Source organism: Moschus berezovskii, chromosome 20 (assembly GCF_049115385.1).
Source record: "Moschus berezovskii isolate FMDL1 chromosome 20, NW_MosBer_1.0, whole genome shotgun sequence".
Lineage (NCBI taxonomy): Eukaryota > Metazoa > Chordata > Mammalia > Artiodactyla > Moschidae > Moschus > Moschus berezovskii.
In genome coordinates, this window is record NC_142479.1 from 26,223,590 (window position 1) to 26,251,495 (window position 27,906).

The 27,906-nt window shown below is 45.0% G+C and overlaps 2 protein-coding genes across 3 annotated transcripts; one reads left to right on the plus strand and one right to left on the minus strand.

Moving 5' to 3' along the window:
• Nucleotides 1–4,805: 4,805 nt before the first annotated feature.
• Nucleotides 4,806–26,437, minus strand: LOC148774652 (uncharacterized). 2 transcript variants are annotated; one of them, XR_016035452.1, is made up of 2 exons: nt 26,345–26,437; nt 4,806–5,135 (listed from the first exon to the last, which is right to left on the minus strand). XR_016035452.1 is itself a non-coding variant. In XM_088828672.1 (2 exons), the coding sequence occupies exons 1-2, from the start codon at nt 9,634–9,636 to the stop codon at nt 4,888–4,890; spliced, it is 318 nt and encodes a 105-aa protein (XP_088684798.1). In that variant the 5' UTR covers nt 9,637–9,692; the 3' UTR covers nt 4,806–4,887. The 2 variants fall into 2 exon arrangements, 1 of the variants encoding a protein (XP_088684798.1); XM_088828672.1 differs by lacking the exon at nt 26,345–26,437 and adding an exon at nt 9,567–9,692.
• On the plus strand, nt 25,574–27,699 carry LOC129536645 (C-C motif chemokine 3-like). Its single transcript, XM_055395686.2, has 3 exons — nt 25,574–25,781; nt 26,369–26,483; nt 26,891–27,699. The coding sequence occupies exons 1-3, from the start codon at nt 25,706–25,708 to the stop codon at nt 26,979–26,981; spliced, it is 282 nt and encodes a 93-aa protein (XP_055251661.1). The 5' UTR covers nt 25,574–25,705; the 3' UTR covers nt 26,982–27,699.
• The last annotated feature ends 207 nt before the right edge of the window (nt 27,700–27,906 follow it).

The following is a 27,906-nucleotide window of genomic DNA, read 5'->3' on the forward strand; positions in this document are numbered from 1 at the left end:
GATAAACATGGTTATGTGTATGTTCATATCCTTCCACGTATATTTTCTGGAGGTAAGGCCTTTGCACCACAATGAAGATCCCACATGCTGCAATTACCAACAGACGGAGCCAAAAAGAAAAAAAGAATGGAAGGAAGGAAAGAAGATTTTTAAAAAAGAGAGAGCAAGAGAAGAACTGGATGGGAGTTGGCGAGCTAAGAATGGGTGGAATACAAGCCCTAGGAAAGAGAATAGCATATGCAAAGGTCCTGAGGCAAAAATGAGGATCATACATTTGAGATGAGAAAAGAAGATTGGTGTGCCTGGAGCTTCAAAACAAGGGAGCAGCCTGAGCCTCAGCAGACAGGCAGGGACCCAATTATGCGGCATTTGACAGGACATGCTACAAGGATTTTGGATTTTATTCTGGGTATAATGGGACGCTTTGGAGGGTTTTCAGGTGGTTGCAGTGGAGAATGGAAGGGATGCAGAAAGAATAGAAGTGGAGAGACCTAGTGGAGCATATTGTGGTCGTCAGGGCAGGGGATAAGGACAATTTCTATTGGCATGAGTTTTTTCATGTCTGCAGGTAAAGTTTGTGTGTAGGAATGTATTGCAGTTACTTCGATTTTTAAATGAATATTCAGTAAAGCAACAAATTAAAAACATAGCTTACCAGTGGATAAAGAAAATGTGGTACATATATACAAAGGAATATTACTCAGTCATAAAAAAGAATGAAATGATACTATTTGTACTAACATAGATGGACCCAAAGTCTATCATACTGAATGAAGTATGTCACACAGAGAATAAGAAATATCATATGGCATCCCTTAGATGTGATATCTAAAAAGACATGATGCAAATGAGCTTATTTACAAAACAGAAGTTGCCTCACAGACTGAGAGAATGAACTTATGGCTTCTGGGTGAAAGGGGAAAAGGGATAGTTAGGGAGTTTGGGATGAACAGGTACATACTGCTATATTTTAAATGCGTAGCCAACAAGGACCTACTGTATAGCACAGGGAACTGTGCTCAGTGTATGTGGCAAGCTGGATGGGAGGGAGGGGAGTTTGAAGGAGAATGGATACATGTGTTTGTATATGTATGGCTGAGTCCCTTTGCTGACCTCCTAAAACTATCACAACATTGTTAACGGGCTATTCAGTTCAGTTCAGTTCAATTCAGTCGCTCAGTCGTGTCCGACTCTCCGCGACCCCATGAATCACAGCACGCCAGGCCTCCCTGTCCATCACCAACTCCCGGAGTACACTCAAACTCATGTCCACAGAATCAGTGATGCCATCCAGCCATCTCATTCTCTGTTGTCCCCTTCTCTTCCCGCCCCCAACCTTTCCCAGCATCAGAGTCTTTTCCAGTGAGTCAACTCGTCGCATGAGGTGGCCAAAGTATTGCAGTTTCAGCTTTAGCATCAGTCCCTCCAATAAACATCCAGGATTGATCTCCTTTAGAATGGACTGGTTGGATCTCCTTGCAGTATAAGGGACTCTCAAGAGTCTTCTCCAACACCACAGTTCAAAAGCATCGATTCTTCAGCGATCAGCTTTCTTCACAGTCCAACTCTCACATCCATACATGACCACGGGAAAAACCATTGCCTTGACTAGACGGACCTTGGTAGGCAAAGTAATGTCTCTGCTTTTTAATATACTATCAAGGTTGGTCATAACTTTCCTTCCAAGGAGCAAGCGTCTTTTAATTTCATGGCTGCAATCAGCTGAGTGCTTAATCAAGTAGAACAGATCAATCTTAAACAATCAGTCCCATTTAAATTTTTGTGAATTAAATTTTGACAAAAAATTTTACCCAGTCTAACACTCAGAACCTTCCAAAGTAATGCACTCCTGTAAATATAACAAATTAAAATTTTGACTATAGCAAAATCAAGTTGTGTTAAACATGTCAATATTCTCTGTTAACTTAGCCAAGTTCTCTTACATCTCTCAACTCAAAATCACAAGCACAAAATAAATTGTTTAATTACACATTTTATATTAGAATTACAAGGATAATCTGCTATGCACCCTAAGAGGCCATTAAAAAATGTAAGTGCTCTAAGTTCAAAATTATATACATGATTCCAGCGATTACAAATATATGGGAATTCCCTGGTGGTTCAGTGGTTAAGACTCAGCACTTTCATTGCAGAGAGCCTGGGTTCAATCCCTGGTTGGGGAACTAAGATCCAGCAACTAGCATAGAGCTGCTAAAGCAACCAAAAAACTTTTAATTAATCCCTATATCTGATTATTAATATTTTGGACCTGATTTATATATTTTTTAAATTAATTAATGAATTTTTTATTAACTTATTTGGCTGAGTTGAGTCTTAGTTGGTCCGCAGGATCTTCCTTGCATCATGTGGGATCTTTCCTTTAGCGTACAGACTCTAGTTGGGTCGTGTGGGCTTAGTTGCTCCAAGGCATGTGGAATCTTAGCTCTCCGCCTAGAACTGAGCCCGCGTTCCCTGTATTACAAGGTGGATTCTTAACCACTGGACCATCAGGGAAGTCCCCACATCTTTCTGTGTTTAATTACCACCTTTGTGAGGCTTACCCACTAAGGTGCAGCGTTACTATCTTACACAAATTGAGATTACTGGCCCAATTTTATATGATCCCCACCGGCTCATCATCCCAGCACTGGAGGATGCTTACTGGCCAAAACGGACTTCTGACCTGGGTTTGTGCACTTCAAGTGTGATTCTCTCCACCATAACTGGGTACACAGAACTCTACTTTAATACTCAAAATGGCAACAGGAGGCTTGGAATTCACATCTTTTAAATAGGGTTGATGTCTTCTAAGTTCTGATTAGACCCTCGAGTGCTTCTTCTGTGTGACTTGTGTAGACAGAAGCCAGCACCTTCACTGAGGGTGTAGCAAACATTCCTAACGGCTATGCTAGACTTTTTGCAGGTCTTTAGCTCTTTCAGGACATTTATTACCCTCCCCTCTGGCACTAAAGACACTTGAAACCAATCCATCCATCCTTTAGATCCTTCTGTAATTCTCTGTGATCTGTGTGGATGGAATCCTTCTAAGGTTACAGCTGATGCCCTGCAGCAATTTCTTACCACATAATTCAGTTCTGAATGCCTGTGAGCATCTTCTTGATGCTCAGTCTTGACTCCAGGTCCCTGGTTGGATTCTGCATACCCACCAAGCACTCATCCGCTTCTGAAGCAAATCCTGAGGTTATGCGGATGAGAGTTTGGACAGGGGTGGTGGTGGAGAAGCCAAAGTCGCTGGAATTGAGAGAGATTTTGAGGCAGTTGACAAGATTTGTTGATAGGATTTGTTGATAGATTGGATGGATGCATCAGGGAGAGGCGTTTCAAGGGTGACTTACTGTTTTCATCTGGAGCAGCTTGGAGGATGGAGGTTCCATTCCTGAGGAGGGGGCTCGGAGAAGGAACGCAGCTGCGGTAGTCATAGCTCCACATTCAGGGGAGGCTCGATATCCACCCAGCTCCCCGCAGGCCCGAGCACCCCAGTAACTCAGGAGGAGCCCGACCTGCATGGCGGCGGGGGTGAATGGCCACGGTTTGCCATTTGTGGAGCCTGTTCTGCAGAGGTCGTCAGTGGCCCCTTCTGTGCCCACCCCCTCCCTGCCCTTCACCCCTGCACTCCCACCCGTCCTTCCTGGGGACCCCTGGTCTCCCCACCTCCTCACTCACTCTAGTCCCTTTGGCTTTGAGATTTGAGCTTCCATCCCATTTTAGTGTGGATGGAGCTGCAGATAACCGCTTTTCCGATGGGATTTGTGTGAGCCCAAGAGCACAGGGGTGCTAAGGACTGGAGTTTGGAAGAGGAGGAGCCATCCAGGGAGGAAATGGCCTTGACCAGGGCAGCTGTGGGCTCTGAGAACAGACTGTGCTCTTTTCCTGACTTTGCCCCTGACAGTAGGTGGCCGTCCCCTCCCCACCACGAAACTCAGGGATGGACAGAGACCTCTGACCTCTGATGTCGAAGAGCATCCTTCCTGCACAGGAGTTCAGGGTCGAGGCTGACAGCCACAGTGTGCCTTCCCCAAGGACTGCGGTGGAGGGCGTGCGCTGGGCCACACTGGTGTCCCTGAGGCCCTTCTGCAGTCTGTGTGCAGTGAGGCACGGCCAGACTGGCATCAGCCTCTGCCTCCTGCCTGCCTCCCTTTCCTCCTCACGCCCGCAGAGCACTGCCCTGTGCCTGTCTCTGTCTTTAGTTGAGGAGGTGGTGAGGCGGATGGGCAGATTTCCAAGGTCAGTTTTATCCCAGGTGTCAAGGATAAGGGTCAGGCAGCATCTAAAGAGACTGTAGGACTTCAGTGTTGGGGTGCATGCATTGGGGACAGAGCATGGATTTTGGAGGGGCGCACAGATTTGAGGGGGGAGCACGAGGAGGTTGACAGGTGGACAGACAAGTGCATGTTTTGAATGGCAGAGACCTGGGGAAGGGTGAGCTGCTCTGCCCACTTGGATGAGGGGGTGATGAGATGACCTCGATGCGCACCGCAGCTCTGCACACGCAAACAGAGGGTCTCCCCACGGCGTCTGTATTCACACTGCTCCTCTTGTTTAAGGACCCTGAACTGGGGTCACTGTTTGTCCTCCTCCTGATTCTAACTACACCCCCATCATTCCACTATTTACATCTACTCCTATTGAAATGTTTACAAGGCCCCAGATACACAGTAAATACCACAGAAGTGTCTGTAATTTCAAAGAAATGATCAGGCTGTCTTCAAGAGAACCAATTTAAGCCACCAGTCCCTTTCTGCAGCATGGATTTATTTCAAGACCTGAGCGCCTGCAAGGGGACGACAGATTCTGGCCGGTTGCCACAGTCTCCTCTGGCCCCGGAAGGTGGAGCTTCATGGCAAAGCTTCAGGAGAGCACAGCCCATCAGAGCAGGAGCACGGAAATGCACGCACAGGCGCTCATTCGGCCAGGACTCGCCCAGGGCCCATCTGGGCTGAGGGAGCTGGCTGGGGAGGGGAGGGGGCTCTGCAGCCTCTTCTCATGATTCCTCGACTCTGAAGGTCCCACTGCTCCCAGCTCACTTGGATGTTTGGTCCAGGTATTCGATGTGCTTCTGCACCCAGGCCTGGCCTGGGTCGGCACAGATGGATCGCCCACTTCTGGTCTGGAAGCTGAGGAGCAAAAAGGAGATGAACAATGGAGAGTCAGCAGGCAAAGAAGAGTCCGTCCCACCACCCCAGCCTCTCCCGCCACCCTCACCAGCAGCTGCCTCCTGTGTCACTCCCACCCCACCCCACTCTTGTCACTGTTCCTAGAGACTCCGCCACCCCTTCCCTCTCCCAGCCCTACTGGTTTTGAGATTGCACTCTTTCCATTGTTGGGGGGCTGTATCTATATGACCCCTGGCTGGGGTACTGGTCCTTCAATAATTTTCCACACGGGAGAGGGGGATTGCCATTGACATGTAGGAGAAACGGCAGGTTATCAGCTGGTTCTGCCACACTTAGGGCTGTAAGATGCTGGAAACTTCTCCAGCATCTTAAGAGAAAGCTTCGACCTCTATCTGCACCCCCACAGCCCCTGAGGAGGGGTGGGGGAGTGTAGGGCAGGACATGAGACAGTAGCATCTGACAGGAAATGTTCTGATCTTCCTCCTCCCCACCCCACCCCCTTTTTAAAAATCTTTCGGTTGCGCTCCCAGGCATGTGGGATCTTAGTTCTAAAGCCAGGGGTGGAACCAGTGGCTCTGGCAGCACAGAGTCTTAACCCCTGGACCACCAGGAAGCCCCCTCCCAGCCCTTAAATTGTCCCCCTCTGAGACATCTCCTCCCTCCCACTGCCAGCCCCTCGCAGCCTCATCTCCCAAACCCTCCCCAGGGCTGGGATGGGACTCTGTGATCCTAGTGTTTCAAATTTCTGATTGTCCTCAGGATTCAGAAATGAGAAATCAGAATTCCTAGAAAATCTCAAATCATAAATTATCTCATATTTGTCTTTTTAAAAAAATTGAGATATAAATGGATGTATAACATTGATTTCAGTTTAGCTGTACTGTATGTTTAAATTTTTTAAATTTTCATTTTATTTGAAATTACTTTATTTAAATTTTATTTTATTTTGAAGTATAGCTTCTTTACAATGTTGTGTTAGTTTGTATATTTTTTGCAGCACTTTATAAAAATAATGTAACTACACAGTAAACAGTGAAACATTTTTTGCTGATAGGGTGTTTTTTTTTAAGTTTCAGAGGTTTTCTGTAAAAATAAATAAATCCAAGGTAATAATAAATGATGTTTCTATGTATAGTGACAAGATGATAGACTCGGTAACACATTGAATGTTCTCTAGCAGATAGAAACAGTTGATAATAGAAAACATGAAGAGAGGGTCCATTAACACAAAGTAAAGGGTTAATGAAAATCATTTAAAAATTGAAAAAAAGTGCTTTAACTATTTGATATTTAAAATATTTAAAATTTATCATTCAAAAGTAAAAAATTTAAACATAGGAAGCATTGAGACTTCTCTGGTGATTCAGTGGTTAAGATGCCACACTCCCAATGGGGCCCAAGTTTGATCCCTAGTCAAGGAACTAGATCCCACATGCTGAAATGAAGACCTACTGCAGCCAAATAAATAAAACAAACAAAAAAATCTGAACAAACAAAATAAAACACAGGAAACGTTAGTTGCAAGCTATTTGTAGTCTTTACTTTCCTTTGTTTAGCCTCAAATATTTCAGACATAGAACATTTTTTCCATATTGGGTTAGCCAAATTGTTGAAAGTATGTCAAAATGCATTTTCAAGTTGGAACTTGAATACTAAATGTTTCATATAATCTCATTTCTTATTTTAATGATGGACATGGCTTGTCTGCTTCTCCTGAATTTAGTTTCTCCTTTCAAATTGGTGTTGCTTTGGCAAATTTAGATTTTACAGAAAAGTTAGCCAATGCTTCTGCTGTCATGTCCTAGCATTCCGTGACATTTACACATTGACTCTGTGTATTTCTTCTGTCAAAGCATTTACAAAAAACTATCACCTTCAGCAATTATTCAAACCCAAGGTAACTGAACGTTATGGGCAATGTCAGTGAACGTTATTATTCAAATAACATATCCACATCTCTGAGCAAGAATCACAGTTGGAGTTGCTCATTTAAGGACATAATTTGTTTCTCCCAACTTGTTCTTTCTTGAAAAACCACTTATATGATTGTGAAAGTATATGAGTTTTACAAACTCATTAGCATTTCTTAGCTGTGAACTCACACTTTTACCGGCGCAATGGTCTCAAGCTGCCGGATGGGGATAACCTCTCCCTTAACTGCTCCCAGTCACTCCACATGCTGATCTTAACCTTAAACTCCACATGCCAAGTGTTTACCACTTTTGTTCCTGATATCAGCAAATTCCTTTAAGTCAGTAACATCTCTCTGTTGAGTGTCATGCAGTATTCTATCAGAGAATCAGAATACTTTTTTCCATTTTCTCAATTGCTCTACTGAGTTTTGGGGGGGCTTGTAATTTAGAAAAAAGCATATAATTTCCTGAGAAATATAATTTCCCACATGAAGATGCTAGTGGATGCCTAGGGTGGGCCACAGCAGAGGGGGGGACTGTTCCCCTGCATCTGAGAGGACCCTCTCTCACAGATCTGGCAGCGGCAGACACTGCTAGAAATTGGACGTTTTCTTGGCTCAGAGGAGCAGGGCCTTGGCTAGGAGTCACGAAAGCTCCACTAGTCCTTGTTTCTTCTCCTGAAAGCTGTGTGACTCCAGGCAGGACGCCCACCCTTTCTGAACCTTTGTCCCTAAAATGGCAAATAGTAGCCTTAGGGCAATTACTGTGCAAACTGATATTTATACAGATGATTGTTTTGTGCAGTAAAGGCCTTATTACCCCCACGGAACAGACAAGAAAGCCGTGGGTCAGGAAAACTTGACAAAGCACAGAAGGTCACAGGCTGGCCAGAGCAGAGCTTCCAGATCCAGGCTCCCGGGGAGAGATGGTCTGCCTCTGCCCCCAGTGCACTCCAGCGTGTTGCCTGAGCAAGTGGCACAGAGTCGGCGTTTTATGTGTATATGGGATAGATCCTCCCTTGAGATGCTGGGCAGAGCAGCTGCAGCTCCAGGTCGGGCATGGGATCACCAGGGTCAACACTGATGCACTTACCACCAGTCTGGACCCAGACAGCCATTCTGTGGGTCATTTTCAGTACAATGTTCAAAAACATTACCTGTGCTAGACAGCATTCCATCATGAAATAGGCTTGTATTGGATGATGTTCCCTGACTGTCAGCTAAGGTGAGTTCTGATGGGCGAGGCTAAGCTGTGGTGTCTGGGAGGTTAGGTGCATTATATGCATTTTCAACTTCTGGTATTTTCCATTTCCGGTGCGTTTATCGGGAGGTAATCCCCTCGTGAGGCAAGGAAGATGTGCGCTGAGACTCTACTACAGGCCTGGCACCTGGCTTAGTTCCTGATGTGACTCGTCTCCCTTCCTCACAACCATCCTTTGAGAAGCTATCAGTGATCACATTTGCAGATGAGAAGTCATATGACAATAACTGAAATTATTGGAAAGTAGTGAAAAGCTCTTTTGCAGTCAAAATTCCTGGAAAGTAGCTGTCAAATATGCCATTTGATATAGTAGGGTGTCAAATGACAGTCCTAGCATGGAATGTTGTTCAGTCCGATTTTGGTTGACATTCAGCCCAGGAGAATTGTTTCCTGGGAAGCTTCCTCCCAGGTCCCTCTGTGCCACCTCCTCCCCGGGCTCCAGACCCCTGCAGAGAGGCAGGCAGGCCTGTGGAGGGCAGTGAGCTGGGATCAGGACACTGGGGGTTTAGCCCTGCCTCTTTCAGAGTCAGCTGCTGCCTCCTCTTCCTGTGGCACAGGTGTTTAGTGAGAGCTCAGTACACAGCTCTGTGCCGTGTACACACTGGACAGGTCTTGCAGGGAGAGGAGGGAAGCTGACCCAGCTGTCTCAGGCTCAGATTCCCCCGACCACGTGGACCACAGCTGGGTGTGGCAGGCAGTGTGGACCCTGGAGCCTGGGCAGGGATCCCTGTCTAAGGGGACAGCACCTCCACCTCAGTCCCAGTTGGAGGTGAGCTAGTGGAAACTTGGGCTCATGTCTGCTTGGTCTTCCATATTTGTGAAAGAAATGGGCAATAGGGATTTTTTTTAAGGTTTCCAGTTTTTCAGTGTTGGCAACCATCCAAATATGGTCAAACCCCATCTAAGCCGTGAAGAGAGCATGATCCTTTGTGGGTTCCTCTTGCCCAGATTCTGCTCCTGCCTGGAGGCTGCTGAGCAGACACGCAGAGGGCTCTGGGTCAGCTTCTTGAGGCTGGGGCCCAAAGGCCAGGAAGGCTGTTTTCAGAGGCAGGTTTTCCCCACCCGAGGGGAGGCAGAAGTGAGCCTCAACCAGAAATGGGGAGACACCCTCGGGAAAGACACTCTCTGTTTATCAGGAACCCCAGACCATGTTTTCTAGACCACATACACCTCCTCACTGCAGCTCCACACCCTGCCCACCCCCACCTTCAGTCTCTGTGTTCTCATTGTTCAGAGCAATAAGAGTAGCAGGTCTCACCTTCATTGGCCTCCGAGTGCAGGACAGCAAGAGTGAGGAGGAAGGCCAGGGTAGCCAGGCTGACCCTCATCGTTCTGGGTGCCGACCAGCAACAGGAATGGGGCTGGGCTGAGGACTCCTGGATTTTCTGGCTTCTTGAAATCTTATAAATTTTATAAGTTGCTGCTCAGGAAGTCAAAACATACAAAAATTTAAGGTTGTGTGGCAGTTTTGATTCTTGGGAGTTGTAATCAATGCTGCTGTGCAGTGCATGTGCTCAGTTGTGTCTAACTCTTTGTGACTCTGGGGACTGTAGCCCACCAGGCTCCTCTGTCCATGGAATCTTCCAGGTGAGAATACTGGAGTCGGTGGCCATTTCCTCCTCCAGGGGATCTTCCTGATCCAGGGATCAAACCTGCATCTTTTATCTCTCCTGAATTGGCAGGCAGATTTTTTTTTCTTTTTTTTTTTAATGTAGATTTATTTATTTTAATTGGAGGCTAATTACTTTAAAATATTGTAGTGGTTTTGCCATACATTGACATTAATACTAACAATGAGAAAACAGAAAGAGAAATTAAGGAAACAATCCCATTCACCATGGCAATGAAAAGAATAAAATACTTAGGAATATATCTACCTAAAGAAACAAAAGACCTATATATGGAAAACTATAAAACACTGATGAAAGAAATCAAAGAGGACACAAACAGATGAAGAAATATACCATGTTCATGGATTGGAAGAATCAATATAGTGAAAATGAGTATACTATCCAAAGCAATCTATAGATTCAATGCAATCCCTATCAAGCTACCAACGGTATTTTTCAGAGAACTAGAACAAATAATTTCACAATTTGTATGGAAATACAAAAAACCTCGAATAGCCAAAGCAATCTTGAGAAAGAAGAATGAAACTGGAGGAATCAACCTGCCTGACTTCAGGCTCTACTACAAAGCTGCAGTCATCAAGACAGTATGGTACTGGCATAAAGACAGAAATATAGATCAATGGAACAAAATAGAAAGCCCAGAGGTAAATCCACACACCTATGGACACCTTATCTTTGACAAAGGAGGCAAGAATATTCAATGGAGAAAAGACAATCTCTTTAACAAGTGGTGCTGGGAAAACTGGTCAACCACTTGTAAAAGAAAGAAAACAGGCAGATTATTTACCAACTGTGCCTCCTGGGAAGCCCTGTGACCAATGACATACCTAAAATATGAGAACTCAATCAATTTAGACAAAGAAAAGAGGAAGGCAGAGAGTGACCCTGACTTTCACATTTGGCTGATGTCTTGAGGGTGGTGGTGGGGGAGGCCTGGAGACCAGGAGCTGTGTCAGAAATGGCCCCCCTCTCCCGGTCTCCCTTGAGAGCCTGGTTAAGCCCCCTCGGTGAGCCTGATCTCAGGTGTGGACCGTGAGCTCAGAGGCCAGGTGACTGTCTCAGGATCAGCAGCTCTGGCCTGATGCCGAAGAGGGATGTGGGGGTGAGTGCAGGGTTCACCCCGAGCACAAGGTCCAGGCTTGATGGGGGCTGGGGAGGGAGCAGGGTCCAGGGGCGTCCTGGGACAGCTGGGCCTCACCAGCCAGGGTGGACTGGAAACCTTCACCTATGTGGAACAGAAGGGTCCTGCCCCCTGCCCAGCCCAGGGAGCTTCATCAGACCCTTAGTTACCCAGGCAGGGGCCTGGGCTCTCTGCTCAGCCAGGCCAGCCTCCAAGACAAGACTGAGAGACAGTTTCTTCTGGACTGAGCTGGGGGAGCCAGAGGCAGGGCAGTGTTGTCCACAGAATACAGCTGTGTCTTGTCACCCTAAGTGTGTGCTGCAGGGGCCGTGCTCAGGATGCCAGGATGGCTTAGTGACCGAGACAGAAGGTGCCAACCATCCTGGGTGCCTGGGACCAAGGAGGTTCCTGGGATTTGGGACTTTCAGTGCTGACACAGGGGTGATTGGTTATCCTACTAGGAGGTCAGGCAGGAGTGACTGTCCCTACCTCCAATCCCACCACATTCAGATCAGGCACCTGTGTGGTTTTTTCCCATTTCTTTTCATTGTGATTACAATACATATAATGTAGAATTTGCCATCATAAACATTTTAAGGGTACAGTTCAGTGGTGTATCTTCAGTGGTGTTAAGTACATTCATACATTGTGCAGCCAACCCCCATCCATCCACAGAACTTTTTTCATCTTGCAAAACAGAAACTCTATTTCATTCAGCGGTGACTTCTCACTCTCCCTCCCCAAGCTGCTGGCAATCACTATTCTACTTTCTGTTTCTGTGAATTTGACTATTCTAGGTACCTCACACGTGAGTGGAATCATGCAGAGTTTGTCTTTTGGTGACTGGCTTTTTTTCTCTTAGTATAATGTCTTCAAGGTTCATCCATTTTGGAGCATATGTCAGAATTGCCTTTCTAAGCCTGAATATTATTGCACTGTCTATATACCATGTTTTGCATGTCCATACATCTGCTCATGGACACGGGCTGCTTCCACATTGAAGCTATGGTAAATAAATGCTGATATGTATGTGGCCATACAAATACCTCTTTAATATCCTGTTTTCAATTTTTTTTTAATTTTCAATTTATTCATTTTTTAATTGAAGGATAATTGCTTTACAGAGTTGTGTTGGTTTCTGCCAAACATCAACATGAATCAGCCATAGGCATACATATGTCCCCTCCCTCTTGACCCTTCTCCCACCTTCCTCCCCATCCCACCCCTCTAGGTTGTTATAGAGCCCTGGTTCAAGTTTCCTGAGTCACACAGCAAATTCTCACTGGCTATCTGTTTTACATATGGTAATATAAGTTTCCATGTTACTATCTCCATACATCCCACCATCTTGTTCTTCACCCCGTTTTCTTTTCTTTTTTTGGCCTATACATACATAACTGGGATGGTTGGGTCATATGATAAATCTATTTTAAATTTTTTCAGGAACTACCACACTGTTCTACCACCATTGCATCATTTTATATCCCCATCAACACTATACAAAAGTTCCAATTCCTCCACATCCTCACTAACATTTGTTATTTTCTGTATCTTTGAGAGTAGCCATACTAATGGTGTGGGGTGATAGCTTGTGGTGTTAAGTATCTGTGTTTTTATCAGTTTTACATAATAGGGTTCCAATTTGTTCGCAAAGAAAATGTCCCCTACTGAAAGGAAAAAAGTTAACCCCCTGTTCTTATGGAAAGATCAGTAACTTTTGATCTGGTCAGAGGCATTGTTTCAAGCCCAGGAGGTCACCACTTACAAGCTATGGGAACTTTTGGGTAATTTTGTTAAGCTTTCAAAGCTTTGCATGCTTACTGAAAGGTGTATGTGTTGACAGTGAGGTCCAGCTGCTCATCACTCAAAAGCCACTGAAGAGGCCAGGTTGGTGGAAAGTAAAATTTGCTTTGTTTTGGATGCCAGCAACCAGCAAGAATGGACATCTGTCCAAAGGCCACCTCCCCACCACTGACAATCAGTGAGCAAAAGCTTTTATAGACAGAGGGAGGCAGATAGATGCAGATATAGCACAGGCAGCTCTGACAGTCATCTTGAAATTGTCCTCAGTGGTTTGACCAGTGTCATCTTGATTATTTTCAGTTCAGTTCAGTTCACTCACTCAGTTGTGTCTGACTCTTTGTGACCCCATGAATCGTAGCACGCCAGGCCTTCCTGTCCATCACCAACTCCTTGAGTTTACTCATACTCATGTCCATCGAGTCGGCGATGCCATCCAGCCATCTCATTCTCTGTCATCCCCTTCTCATCCTGCCCCCAATCCCTCCCAGCATCAGGGTCTTTTCCATTGAGTCAACTCTTCGCATCAGGTGACCAAAGTATTGGAGTTTCAGCTTTAGCATCAGTCCTTCCAGTGAACACCCAGAACTGATCTCCTTTAGAATGGACTGGTTGGATCTCCTTGCAGTCCAAGTGCTAGAGATCAAAGCATTTGTTCACAGATTTTCCAGCCCACATTTCCTCAGATGTCCATTGCTGCCAGAGATGGAAGTGGAGTTAGTCCAGCTTCACTTGCCCTAGCTGCACCCATGCTGACTTGCAGTGTACACTTCCTTTTCAAAGTGCCAACAAAGGATTTCTTACCAAGAATTGCATAGACATAGAATCTTGCCCTTAACAGAGGTGGATGACCCCTCTCAAGTTCATGGAATCCATCTTCTTTACTATTCCTTTTTGGAAAGTCAAAAAAGCGTTGAAGACGGAAACTGAGGGTAACTGGAGGGGAATATTTTAATCACAGTGTTGATGTCATGCTGTCAGTTGCACAACCCAGGGCTGTCAACACCCTTTGGTTAACAGAGGGATTTTCAGAGTATCCTCACGAATAGCTCCGTTTCTCCATCGGTTGGAAACACTTCTGATGAAATTGCTTGTTCTTTGAGGTCCTTCTGAAGAAATGATTTCCTAGTTAGAGGGTGGCCAGGAGCTGGTATTGCAGCAGGCCTCCTTCAAGGACAGATAGATCTGTGAGGTGTGTGCTAACTGCTGCTCCCCCACAGAGCAGAAGGTGCTGATGTTCTTTCACAACTGATCTGACCACACAGATGTGATATCAATGACAATGCCACCAGCGGTCCGGGTCAGAAATAGCCCTCACCATCTGGGCTGGAAGATCCACTTCTAAGACGGCTTTCTCCATCACATGCGCCACATGCCTGGGCTTGGAATTTCACTGGAGCTGTGTCCATATGGCCCTTCTAGATGGCAGTCTTAGGGCTCAAAGATGAGTGTTCCAGATGAATAGGGAGAATCTGTCTGGGTTTTTATGACTTAGTCACAGAAGTCCTATTGTATCTCTTGCATCATAATCGACTGGTCAAAGCTGTCACAAGCCTGATCAGATTCAAGGAGAGGAGAAATAGATCCCTGCCTCTTCTTGGCAGGAGTGTCAAAGAAATCATGGCTGTGTTTTAAAACCACTATAGTATCATTTTATCTGTAAATGTTTCTATAAGCTTATTTTTTACTTATTTAAAAATTTAATTTAAATATAGTTGATTTACAACATCATGTAAGTTTCAGGTGTTCAGCACAGTGCTTCGGTTGTATTAGCTTCTTGTTGCTGCTTTAACAAGTGACCCTCAATCTTAATGGCCTAGAGCAACACAGATGTATTCTCTCACCATGCTGGAAGTCAGAAGTTTGAAATGGGTCTCTACTGGGTTGAAATCAAGGTATCTGCAAGGCTGCCTCCTTTTTTTGGAGGCTCTATGGAAAGATCCACTTTCTTGTCTTTTTTGACCTCTAGAAGTTGCGCCACATCCCTTATCTGTAGCCAGCAATGGACAGTCAAATCTTTCTCACATTGCATCACTCCGACACTGACAGTCTTCCTACCTGGTAGAATCCTGGTAATGACGCTGGGTCATGCAGATAACCCAGGATAATCTCCCTATTTCAAAATCAGTTGATGTCTATCTTGAGTCCTCTTTTCTGTGGAATGTAACATATTCACTGATTACAGTGATTAGGACATGGCCTCTGAGAGAAGGGTTATTATTCTGCCTACTCCTACTTCAGTCTATATCTTAAAAAAAAAAGAATTAAAAAAGTACAGTCACAGTACCATTGCTTATTGGCCATCTGTATGTACTCTTCCCTGAAATGTCTGTTTATGACTTTGGTCCACTTTTTAATTGAATTATTCATTCATTTGTTTAAGGTAGAATTTTGAGAGTTCTTTATATATTCCAAATACAAGTGCTTTGTCAAATAAGTCTTTTGAAGAGCAAAACTTTAAAATTGATGTGCTCCAATTTTATCAATTTTTCCATTTATGGGTTGTGCTTTGGGTATCAAATTTGAGAACTTTTTCCCCTTGTCTTAGGTCTAGAAGATGTTGCTCCTATTTTTTTTTCCTAAAAGTTTTGTCATTTTATGTTTTACATTTAGGTTCATGATCCATTTTGAGTTATTTTTTATGTGTAAGGTATGAAATTAAGGTCAAGTTTTCTTGGTTTTGTTTTTTTGTTTGCTTTTGGTCTATAGATGTCCACTTACTTTGGTACCATTTCTTAAAAAGTTTATTCTTTCTCCATTATTCCTTCTATAGATGTTTGCTAGAATTTGCTTTTGAAGGCTATGAGAATTTTGGTAGGGAGGAAGACTTAAATTACTTAATAGAAATAATTCCTTAATAGATATAAGACCATTCATATATTCCATATATTTTTGTTACATAGTCTTCTCATGTCAGTAAATTATATTTCTGATAAGGGCGAAAGGGACTATACTCCAAAGAAACAACAAAATTTAGCAAGCATGTACCAGTCTGAGCTGGGAGAGAAACTTGGGTCTGGATTTTGAGGGTGACTTGATCAAGGATGAAGCACAAGCAGGAGTCAAGATTGCCAGGATAAATATCAATAACCTCATATATGCAGATGACACCACCCTTATGGCAGAAAGCAAAGAGGAAATAAAGAGCCCCTTGATGAAAGTTAAAGAGGAGAGTGAAAAAGCTGGTTTAAAAGTCAACATTTGAAAAGCAAATATCATAGCATCTAGGCCTATCACTTCATGGCAAACAGATGGGGAAACAATGGAAACAGTGACAGACTTTATTTCTTGGGCTCCAAAATCACTGCAGATGGTGACTGCAGTCATAACATTAAAAGACGCTTGCTCCTTAGAAGAAAATCTATGACCAACCTAGACAGAATATTAAAAAGCAGAAATATCACTTTGCCAACAAAGGTCTGTCTAGTCAAAGCTATGGCTTTTCCAGTAGTCACATATGGATGTGAGAGGTGTACCATAAAGAAAGCTGAGTGCCAAAGAATTGATGCTTTTGAACTGTGGTGTTGGAGAAGACTCTTGAGAATCCCTTGGACTGCAAGGAGATCCAACCAGTCCATCCTAAGGGAAATCAGTCCTGAACATTCATTGGAAGGGCTGATGTTGAAGCTGAAGCTTCACTACTTTGGCCACCTGATGCAAAGAACTGACTCATTGGAAAAGACCTTGATGCTGGGAAAGACTGAAGGCAGGAGGAGAAGTAGACAACAGAGGACGAAATGGTTGGATGGCATCACCAACTCAATGGACATGAGTTTGAGCAAGCTCCAGGAGTTGGTGATGGACAGGGACACCTGGTGTGCTGCAGTCCATGGCGTCACAAAAAGTCAGACACGGTTGTGTGACTGAACTGAACTAAACTGATCAAGGAAGCTGGAACACAAGAATGGATTAGGGGGAGCTTATTGGCTTGGGGACACTCTTTCTGGATATAGGCTATAACTTCCTGGCAAGGATCACAGAGATTGGTGCAATTTTGCACCCAGGAAATCTTCAGAATCCCGGCAAAGGCAATGGCTCATGATGAGTGAAGTTAAAATACTTGAATTGCCATGACAGGTGGAGAAGACCACCTATTTTCTCCAGGTGGAAGACCTGGAGAAATGGGCATGGTAGAGTAGATATACCATGTGAGGCTGAAAGATCCTCCAAATTATGTTCTATGGAAAGTCCCAGAAAGCACATTATTCATCAAAGCCATCAGGATTGGCTGGTGAGACAGGGATCAGCATCAGTGGTATTTCTCCTTTTCCAGCTAGGACTGAGGGTAGGAGTGGCTGATACAGAACTTCGCCCATTGATAGCAGTGAGGATAATGCCCTCCCTCCTTTTGAATCTTCAGGATTATATCTCTCACCATGTTGTAAAACTGTTAGCCATTATGTCTTCAGATCCATTTGCTGTCTCATTCTGTCTCTTCTCATTTTGAGATTCTAATTAACCAAATGGCAGGTGCCCTGCTCTAGCCTCTGTGTGCTCTTACCCTCTCTTTTGTATTTTTCATTCTCCTGCTCCCCCATGCTTCATTTTGATATGCTTGAACTTGACTGATATTTCTTCAGTTGAGTTTAATCTACTCTGAGGTTTTATTTCCATTTCTGCATTTTTTGGATCTGAAATCTATATTTTAACTCTTACATATTTGCAACAATACTCATGGTAGTTTCCAGTTCCTCACCAAAAAGCTCAAATTTCTTTGTCAGGCATTTGTGGCATCAGCATCTGGGATTGTATTTAAAAACATTTTAGGGTTTGAGATTTTCTAAATGACCCAGGTGACAGGGGCTGGCCTCCTCTTTGTTCAAGTGGGTGGTTTTCTTCTCATTTATTTTTCCTCCCATCAGCCCAGACAGAGGATGGTTTCTTGCAGTCTCTTCACTTGGGCAGCACTGGACTTTGTTTTCCTCCAGCCCAGCAAGGATGTGAAAGGTTCAGTTCATCTTCTCAGCCACCTCTTCTGAATTGCAAACATCCTCAGTCTAGAAGAGACTTCACTGCCAGGCTCAAATTTCTGGATTTCTGTCATCTCTGGATAGAAAGAGCTTCTTGATGACGGTGAAAGAGGAGAGTGAAAAAAATAGCTTAAAACTCAAAATTCAAAATACTAAGATCATGGCATCCAGTCCCATCACTTCATGGCAAATAGATGGAGAAAAAGTGGAAACAGTGACAGATTTTATTTTCTTGGCTTCCAAAATCACTGCAGATGGTGGCTTCAGCCTTGAAATTAAAAGACTCTTGCTCTTTGGAATAAAAGCTATGACCAACCTAGATAGCATATTAAAAAGCAGAGACATCACTTTGCCAACAAAGGTCCATATAGTCAAAACTGGTTTTTCCAGTAGCCATGTACGGATGTGAGAGTTGGACAATAAAGAAGGTTGAGTGCCAAAGAATTGATGCTTTTGGACTGTGGAGCTGGATAAGACTCTTGAGAGTCCCTTGGACAATAAGGAGATCAACCAGTCAATCCTAAAGGAAATCAGTCCTGAATATTCACTGGAAGGACTGATGCTGAAGCTGAAGCTCCAATACTTTGGCCACTTGATGTGAAGAGCCAACTCTGGAAAAGACCCTGATGCTGGGAAAGATGGAAGGCAAGAGGAAAAGGGGATGACAGAGGAAGAGAGGGTTGGATGGCATCAGCAATTTTAAGGACAGGAGTTTGAGCAAACTCTGGGAGGTAGTGAAGGACAAGGAAGCCTGGAGTGCTGCAGTCCATGGGGTTGCAAAGAGTCAGAAACGACTTAGTGACTGACAGCAACAACATCCTTTCTGGGGTCTTTAAGCAACAATTCCTTACTTCTGACTTGCTGAGGTAGGCTGTCTCTTGCCAGAGTATTATGCATTCTTCGTAAATCTGATTCATATGGAGCACTGAGTGACAAATTCCTAGTGTTTAAGAGTGTGGGGCTTGCTCTAGTCTGCAGTTTTGATCACATTACCAATTATATGACCTGGACAATCTCCAATCTCACTGAAACTCTGTTTCTTCATTTGTCAAAGGGTGATAATCAGAGTACACACAACACAGTGATTTTGGAGAACAGACCATGCATGTAAACCCCTTAGTGACTAGAGAGGTTTAGTGTGCACATAAGAATCGTTCAATTGCCAATTTGCTTGGTTCCTTATGGGGAAAGAGGAAAGTGAAAAAGTTGGCTTAAAACTCAACATTCAAAAAACAAAGATCATGGCATCTGGTCCCATCACTCCATAGCTAATAGATGGAAAAACAATGAAAACAGTGACAGACTTTATTTCTTGGGCTCCAAAATCACTGCAGATGGTGACTGCAGCCATAACATTAAAAGACGCTTGTTCCTTGGAAGAAAAGCATAGACAGCAACCTAGATAGCATATTAAAAAGCAGAGACATTACTTTGCCAACAAAGTTCCCTCTAGTCAAAGCTATGGTTTTTCCAGTAGTCATGGATGGATGTGAGAATTGGACTATAAAGAAAACTGAGCACCAAAGAATTGATACTTTTGAACTGTGGTGTTGGAGAAGATTCTTGAGAGTCCCTTGGACTGCAGGGAGATCAAACCAGTCAATCCTAAAGGAAATCAGTCCTGAATATTCATTGGAAGGACTGATGCTGAAACTGAAAATCCGATGCTTTGGCCACCTGATGTGAAGAACTGACTCATTGGAAAAGACCATGATGCTGGGAAAGATTGAGGGCGAGAGGAAAAGGGGACGACAGAGGATGAGATGGTTGAATGGCATCACCGACTCAATGGACATGAGTCTGAGCAAGCTCTGGGAGTTGGTGATGGACAGGGAACCCTGGCATGCTGCAGTCCATGGGGTTGCAAAGAGTTGGACACGACTGAGAGACTGAACTGAACTGACTTATGAGGAAATTGTTTCTCCAGATGTGGGACCAGGAGTTGGTATCACCCAGGGATCAGCTTGGGCTTCCCTGGTGGTTCAGATGATAAAGAATTCACCTGCAATGTGGGAGACCTGGGCTCGATCCCTGGGTTGGGAAGATCTCCTGGAGGAGGGCATGGCAACCCACTCCAATATTGCTGCTAGGAGAATCCCCATGGACAGTGGAGCCTGGCAGGCTACAGTCCAGGGGGTCACAAAGAATCAGAAATGACTGAGCAATGAATCACAGTACACAGAATAAGGATCAGGCTTAGCTGTTTCCTTTCCATGTGACAGATTTCTCTCTGAAGTGAATGATAACAGCCTTCTTCCATATAGCAGGATGCCCTGATGGACTCCCACAATTGCCCTAAGTGTATAAATGTGACATGCGAAAACACCACTAGGTCTCAAAAAGGATAAGCCAAACTTAACCACACCCTGATGGAAAGAACAGAATTGGAAAGCCTGGAGGTACAAGGGTGGTGAAACTCAAGATTATCTTTCCAGTAATTTGTCTATTTGTTGAATACTCACCATAGACCTGCAAGTCTAGATTTAACGCTTTAGGAGGGTCAGCAGCTTTAAAAATGGCCATATTCTTTGATCCAGAAATTCTATTTTTCAGAATCTATTTTATGGAAATTAACTCACAAATGGGGAAAATTTTAAGGACAGTGGTTTTCTTGTGGTAGTTTATCTATGATCACATAATTAATAGCCAACTATATAGTCTACCTTGCTGGACTGGTAAACTGATAGACATAGTGGTTAATGTTTAAGAGTCTAATGCCAGCCTCTTAAACAAATAGAATGATATGAAAAGACTTGATTTTTATTATTACATATGAATAAACAAGATGCAAAAATAAAATCCTGGGAAGATGAGAAAAACAGAAAGAAATAAACCTACTTTATATGCCGATCCACTCCTCACCCCTTGTCCCATAGGCTGTCTCTTCTCCACAAGCCTGGCCTGTCTCTAGGAAGGAGGAATGATTCTGATATTATACCAGGGTAAGAACACATGATCATCAACAAATTTTTGACGGATCTGGAGAGAAATGAGAGAAACGGCAGGCACTGAGATGTCTGCCCTAACCATGAGGAAGTGGCAATCAAGAGCCCCAGAAAAGCCAGGTCAATTTCTTTCCCCCTTGGAGGGTGGCCGGCCAGAAGTTGGTGGAGATGTTAGTGCTCAGGGCTGCGGAGTAGGGCACAAAATGAACCAAGTAAATTAAGCATTTCTTCTTGAACGTGAATTACTGTTTTGAATCTCTGGCTGTCTTGTTCTCAGTCTCTGGCTCCCTCTTCAGGGAATATAGACATTGGGTCAGGGAGCCCTTGTTTCATCTCTTTTGGGGAAATTCATCTGGTCCACAGAGACAATTGCCAGCAAGATGCCACTTTCTGTACATCACCCAAAGGGTGGAGCTCCTTAGGAGAGCCAAGGGACTCTGTCATTTTGTTCATCCTAGGAACCAACTGGACCTGGCATTTGCATCTTATTAGTGAATGCATTAGACCTCAATTTTCCCCACTAACAATGGGTCTACCAGATCCAGAGACAAGATAGTTAAAACTTCCTGAGAAGTTTAGGAAACAGCTCAGAATGTTTTAAAACCTTCTGTGAAGTTCTTTGCTTTCATGTGAGAAATCTCAACCATTGAGTTTAAGTGATGTGGTTTAGACATCTGTCCAGAGCATTGAGAAGCAATTCTAAAAGAAAGGACGGATGAGAGTCTTGTGATACAGACAAGACTCATGAGCTGAGGGATGTAGTAAGGAGATGGTTGACCAGGGCAGCGTGGGGAACTCATCAGTGATGGGCAGGTAGAGGGCAAAATCAAGATAGACTGGGGTAAGTGCTGCTGCCTCCATCCTTTGGGAGTCCATCCTGTATCACTGTCCCTTTATAGGCAACTCTAGAGCATGAGAAGCTGGAGGCTGGGCGTGACCAGAGAGGAAGTTGCTGCATGGTGTCTTGTTATGAGTTGCACATGTTGGGGTCACTGGGGTCATATGGAGGTTCAGAGCATCCAAGAAGAGCTCAATTGTTCATTCGTTGGGGCTGATTGACTGGAAAGGTTTTGGCCAGTGACAGGAAGTGAGATGATGTTAGTGTCAGAGCCATAAGGACATGGAAAGATCTACAGATTAATAGTTCCTCCCACAGGGCAGATCTGATGCTCTGCTGCAGCTGTTCTGATCACAGAGGGTGACATCCACGGGTGATGACACAGCACCCTGAGCACACAAGTCCCACTGAAAACCGCATCCTGGGTGAAAGGGACCATGACATCATGTTGCTCGGACCACTTCTGAGGAAATGATTCATGAAAAAGAAGGTGGGGGAGCCAGGAGTTGCTGTCTCTAAGGGACGAAGCTTAGCTGGTCTTCTACCACGAACAGAGCTTTATGGATCATTCTATTCCCTTTTGCCTTTCTCGGAGCAGACATTTCTAATGTTCTTCACAGGTGTTTTGACTGTGACATTTCTACTGATGCTGTAGAGTCTTCAGTAGCCTGAACTGTGTTTGATCAAAACTCAGATGGACAGAATGGAATTGGGGAAGTCTGGGACTTGACAGACTTGACACGATAGATAAAGTCGGCTTTTAAATCACTGTTTCATTCATCAAATATTCACCAGTCCCTACAATATGCCATTAAAATCTTGTTTAACAGTTGGGTATATAAATGAGTGAACATTAGACATGGGGTGTCTCTATAAATCAGGAACCCTAAATGTCCTTACATTTTGGCCCAGAAAGTCTACAGCTAGGAAAATATCCTATGGGGGAAAAAAACCTCATTTGTTGAGAAAGTTTTATGCATATAGATATTTGGTGAAGCATATTTATAGAAATTAAAAATAAAAAACAGTCCAAATGTGCTACAGTAGTGCATGACAATATTAATACACTAGGCAGATGGATGAGGAAATTAGGCAGCTCTTAAAAATACTGGGATGATTTGGAAAAGTCTTGTACTGTTAAGTGTAAATAAGAAAAATAAAAATTTGCATTCATATCATGGCTACAATTATGTCCCTTCCCTTTCCCATATACACGATAAAAAGAGATAAAAAGCAAGTAAGTAAATGGAACTATCATAAGCCTAGGGGAAAATGCACTTGAAAGAAACAAGCCAAATTAATAGTCATTAGGTTTGGATAATAGAACTTTTCCTACCTTTGAGTGAGTGAGTGAAGAGTGAGTGAAGTCGCTCAGTCGTGTCCGACTCTTTGCGACCCCATGGACTGTAGCCCACAAGGCTCCTCCGTCCATGGGATTTTCCAGGCAAGAGTACTGGAGTGGGCTGCCATTTCCTTCTCCAGGAGATCTTCCCGACCCAGGGATTGAACCCAGGTATCCTGCATTGTAGGCAGATGCTTTACCATCTGAGCCACCAGGGAAGCCCCCTTTCCTACCTTTAGGAAAAGACATTTTATTCAGACTGTGCCTAAGTTCATTTATGCCACAATAAGACAGGAAGAATGTAGACGAAACCCTCCCAGCTCCACATCCTTACTTTCATTTGCCATGCTGCCTACCCAACTTTCAGAAGTGAAACAATTCTTTACTCTTTTCTGTATTTTATATATATTTAAAATCAGTTTTAACTACTTTTGAGAGCATTCTACAGTCAAAATTACAAATTACGATTTTTAAAAAGCCCAACTAGAATTTCAAACACTAGCAACATTGCTTTTTCTCCACTCCTGTGAGACTCCTTCTTATGCAGTGGGTGAGACTTTTTGAGACGATATGATGCCTGAGTAGCAGCAGCTATTTCCCCACCATGAGGTGACAAGCCTAAAGAAGAAAAGCCAACAAACTGTTGAGGGAAGGGGAGATATTTTAAGAAGAGTCATTAATGATGTCACTGAGGTTCTAGACAAACCCTAGAAATGCCTTGACTTTACAATAAGGAAACAGGGAATGTTCTAGGATTCTTTAATAGCAAGGACTTCCTCTAAAATTTATTTACTTCCACAGTTTCTAAGGGCAAATTACTACAAGAGGTGAATTTGTTATCATATTTAGTTGGAAGTCATCTTTTAATTGTTTTAAATAAGCTGTGACAAACTGTTATACAGATGACCTTATCATTGTGGTTACGTCCATAGCGTACCTCTCTGGTGGAGAGTTTTTCTGTTTAAAGGGTAGCAACAGTTTAAGGGTCATCATATTAGCTCCCAGTTAGCCCAGAGAGAAGGTTTTGTAGGTCTTCATAAAACTGTTCAGCTTCTTCAGCATCAGTGGTTGGGGCATAGACTTGGATTACTGTGATATTGAATGGTTTTCCTTGGAAATGAACCGAGATCACTCTGTCATTTTTGAAATGCAAGTAATGGCTTTTGGACTCTTTTCTTGACTATGAGGGCTACTCCATTTCTTCTAAGGGATTCTTGCCCACAGTGGTAGATATAATGATCATCTGAATTAAATTCGCCCATTCCCATCCATTTGAGTTCACTGATTCCTAAAATGTCAATGTTCACTCTTGGCACCTCCTGTTTGACCACTTCTAATATACCTTGATTCATGGACCTAACATTCCAGGTTCCTATACAATATTGTTCTCTACAGCATCTGACTTTCACCACCAGACACATCCACAATTGGGCGTCATTTCCACTTTGGCTCAGCCTCTTCATTCCTTCTGGAGTTATTTCTCTGCTCTTCTCCAGCACTTTGGGCATCTACCGACCTGAGGGGTTCACCTTTCAGTGTCATATCTTTATGCTTTCTCATACTGTTCATGGGGTTTTCAAGGCAAGAATGTTGAAGTGGTTTGCCATTCCTTTCTCCAAACCAAGGACTAGCTATTTTGTGTCCGTCAGCCTGTTGATGGTGATGTCTGCAGGCACTTGCCTGGACTGTACTTATGTGGGAGCCCCACAGATATTTCACAACTGGAGCCAGTGTTGAAGCTGGACCAGCCATTAAGGTTCTTATTATAAGTGTAAGATGAACCTCAACAACCATCAGGGGACTTTGAAAGACAAGGTTTGTTACTCAGAATCACAGAGGGTACGCAGCATGGCTGCGGCTGCACAGCAAAGTCTCAGAGAGGGAGAGCTCAGACCTGGGGCTCTGCCTTTGCTGGGGTGAGGGTGGGGTGCCCAGGGTTTTGCAGGTTCACTATTGGTGAATTTAAAAGATAAGAGAGAAAGTGTGGAAGGGAAAAGTGAAGCCACGCAAATGGTCAGTTATCTAGGTCATCCAGAACTTTCTAAAAGGGGAACTTCATGGATAGGGCAGCCTGGCCCGTTGTCTAGTTCTATATCAGGTGATGTGCTTATTCAAGATGGATATCTTTGAAATGGATGCTTCACAATCAAAAGCTTAAGGTAGAATGTTTGAGGAATGAGCCAAAGTCTGAAAGGCCAGGCTCACTCCGGCCCCTTCAGCAGCTAAGTATTCCCCAGTTCTCTTTCCCCACCCAGGGTGTGGTTTTAGCTTGGGGTGGGAGGTGGGCTTCTCAAGACTCCGTGGTATTATCGTCTAGGTCAGAGCTGTGTTGTCGGGATAGCTGAGGGGGGGGTCCCAGAAGGTTCAGTTCTGTGGGGAGATGCTTGGTGTACTGACCTGCTCTTGTGAGAAAGCACCACATAATCTTGTCACAGGGTCACACCAGCCTCTCACCTCCTCTCACTGGGGAAACCATTTCCCCATCAAGTAAGCAACACGACCGTTCTTGCAAATATGCTGAGCCTTTGTGGTGACCCAAAGCTTTCCTGGCTTCTGCCACTCACAGCATGATACCAATGCTGTGATAAAAAATACAGCCCCCACCTCGGCCTCCACAAGTTTCCGTCCTCTAGTGTCCCAAGGCTGCCTATAAAGAGAGGACACAGCTCAGACCCCAGCAGGAGGCTGCAGCTTCAAGTCTCCGAGTCCGGCTCCACTGACCCCACCTGACCCTCTCACCTGCCTGGCGTCATGGAGGTCCCCGGGGCCGCCCTGGCTGTCGTGCTGCTCACCGCGGCCCTCTCAGCCCACACCTGCTCTGCCACCCGTGAGTCCGTCTTCCCTTCCTTTAGGCCTGTTCCCCACTCTCTGGTCGGGGCTTGGGCCAGAGAGCCGAAGTCTTTCACCTGAGCCCTTAAGTAGAGAGCTTTGGAGAGATTTTAGCCACTATTTACTGAGCAGAACTTTCCTTCCCAGGGTGGTTTTTAGCAATTCTATTCTCTGGCTCTGAGAGACAGTGGGAGGAAAGCCCATTTTATGGATTCCTGGGAAAATGAGGCCCAGGTGGAATTCTGACAAAAGCTGGAATCTGTGTCCAGTGGGCTCCCACTGATGTGGCCTTTGCTTTTCTCAAGAAGCCAGTGGAGACACCCCAGGGAGAGAGAGAGTAAAAAAAGCTTGTTCGGAAAACTAAATTCTTCACAGAGAGACGTGGAAACCCCAAACCAAGACAGACAAAGCATGTGAAATGCCACAAGAGAGACACAGAAATAAAAATGTCAAGGGAAAGAAGAAATGCCCCCACCTCCCCCACCCCCAGCGCGGTCTCCTGCAGGTCTGCCTGACCCTCGAGGGGCAACTGGCTGCTTTTCCCCCTGAACAAGGACTTACCACGGTCTGTTCCATCTCTCACAGCTGGTGCCAATACCCCGACCGACTGCTGCTTCTCCTTCGTCTCCCGGCAGATACCGCGCAAACTCGTGGACGACTATTATGAGACCAGCAGCCAGTGCTCCAAGCCCGGTGTGATGTAAGGGCCAGCCTTCCTGCCCACCCTGGGGAAGGAGCCTGGGGGTCTGGCCTGAGGCACCTCCTTGGAGCTCAGGACACCAGGGGGCCCCCTGCCGTGTTTTCTCACCTGGTTTGGCGCCTGCAGAGGGTCCTGGGGGTTCTGCCCCTGGGCAGAGGGAGGAGAGGGAAGGGGTGACAGCAGGAAGCCATCCTCGCTCTCATTTGCCAAACAACGATGCTAGATTTCCGAGGGGACCCCCATAGGAGACCCAGGATGGTCTGTGAACCCCAGGGTGAAGGAGACATGATTTGAGCATGTGGGCAGGCCCTGAGATGTCCGGGGCAGAAGGAGGGACGGGTCCTTGGGGGCCCAGGATCCCCCCAGCTGCACTCACCGGTGTGTAACCCTTCCACTCCTCTCCACAGCTTCAAGACCAAAAGAGGCCGGCAGGTCTGTGCCGATCCCAGTGAGGCCTGGGTCCAGGAATACATCACCGACCTGGAGCTGAATCCCTGAGTGGCCTGGGTGCGGCAGGGAAGATGTTCCGTCTATGGACAGTCGGGGAAGCAGGGCAATGACCCTGGGACTCCAAAAGGCACCTCTTCTGTGGGTCGCAGCCCACCCCCGGCCACTCACTGGGGCCCTCCCTCACTTTAATGTCTCCTATTTAACTTTTGCATTTCTTTCCACCGTGGAAGCGTGTGACGTCGTGAACATCTGCTCTGGCCCCTGTCGCCCTCTTCCCCGACCCCTCCCTTTCCTCCGTAATTGTCCGCATGCGGATCACTCGGTGTGATTGGCGCTCTCCTGGCAGCAGCCGTATCATAATGCTGGTGAATGGTTTTGCCCAGGACTGTGATTCAAAACATGGAAGGTAATCCAGCCGTTTCCTTGTGGTGACTCTTGATTTTGCTTTTCTAGCAGCCAGAATGGGAGAAGGCAATGGCAACCCACTCCAGTACTCTTGCCTGGAAAATGCCATGGGTGGAGGAGCTTGGTAGGCTGTAGTCCATGGGGTCGCGAAGAGTCGGACACGACTGAGCGACTTCACTTTCACTTTTCACTTTCATGCATTGGAGAAGGAAATGGCAACCCACTCCAGTGTTCTTGCCTGGAGAATCCCAGAGACGGGGGAGCCTGGTGGGCTATCATCTATGGGGTCGCACAGAGTCGGACACGACTGAAGTGACTTAGCAGCAGCAGCGGCAGCAGCAGCAGCAGCCAGAATCACAGATTGAGACTAATACAGCCGGTGGGGGGGTGGCGGGCGGGGGCGGGGAGAGAGTAGGGAAATATGAAAAGGGGCTGGCAACGAGGAAGGAAAAACATCCTGGAACAAGAACACCAGACATTCCCCTGGAGATACTGTCCAGGAAAATTATTACCGGCACATTAATTTTTAAAATTTATTTTTATTTTTTAAAAGTATTTCTTTCTTTAT

Bases quoted from the DNA above. Each gene is read 5' to 3' on its own strand.
- LOC148774652 (XM_088828672.1), bottom strand. From the start codon at position 9,636: ATGAGGGTCAGCCTGGCTACCCTGGCCTTCCTCCTCACTCTTGCTGTC. The intron at 5,136-9,566 runs GTGAGACCTGCT...TTTGCTCCTCAG, and splicing joins GCACTCGGAGGCCAATGAAG to CTTCCAGACCAGAAGTGGGC.
- LOC129536645 (XM_055395686.2), top strand. From the start codon at position 25,706: ATGGAGGTCCCCGGGGCCGCCCTGGCTGTCGTGCTGCTCACCGCGGCC. The intron at 25,782-26,368 runs GTGAGTCCGTCT...CATCTCTCACAG, and splicing joins CCACACCTGCTCTGCCACCC to CTGGTGCCAATACCCCGACC. The intron at 26,484-26,890 runs GTAAGGGCCAGC...TCCTCTCCACAG, and splicing joins TGCTCCAAGCCCGGTGTGAT to CTTCAAGACCAAAAGAGGCC.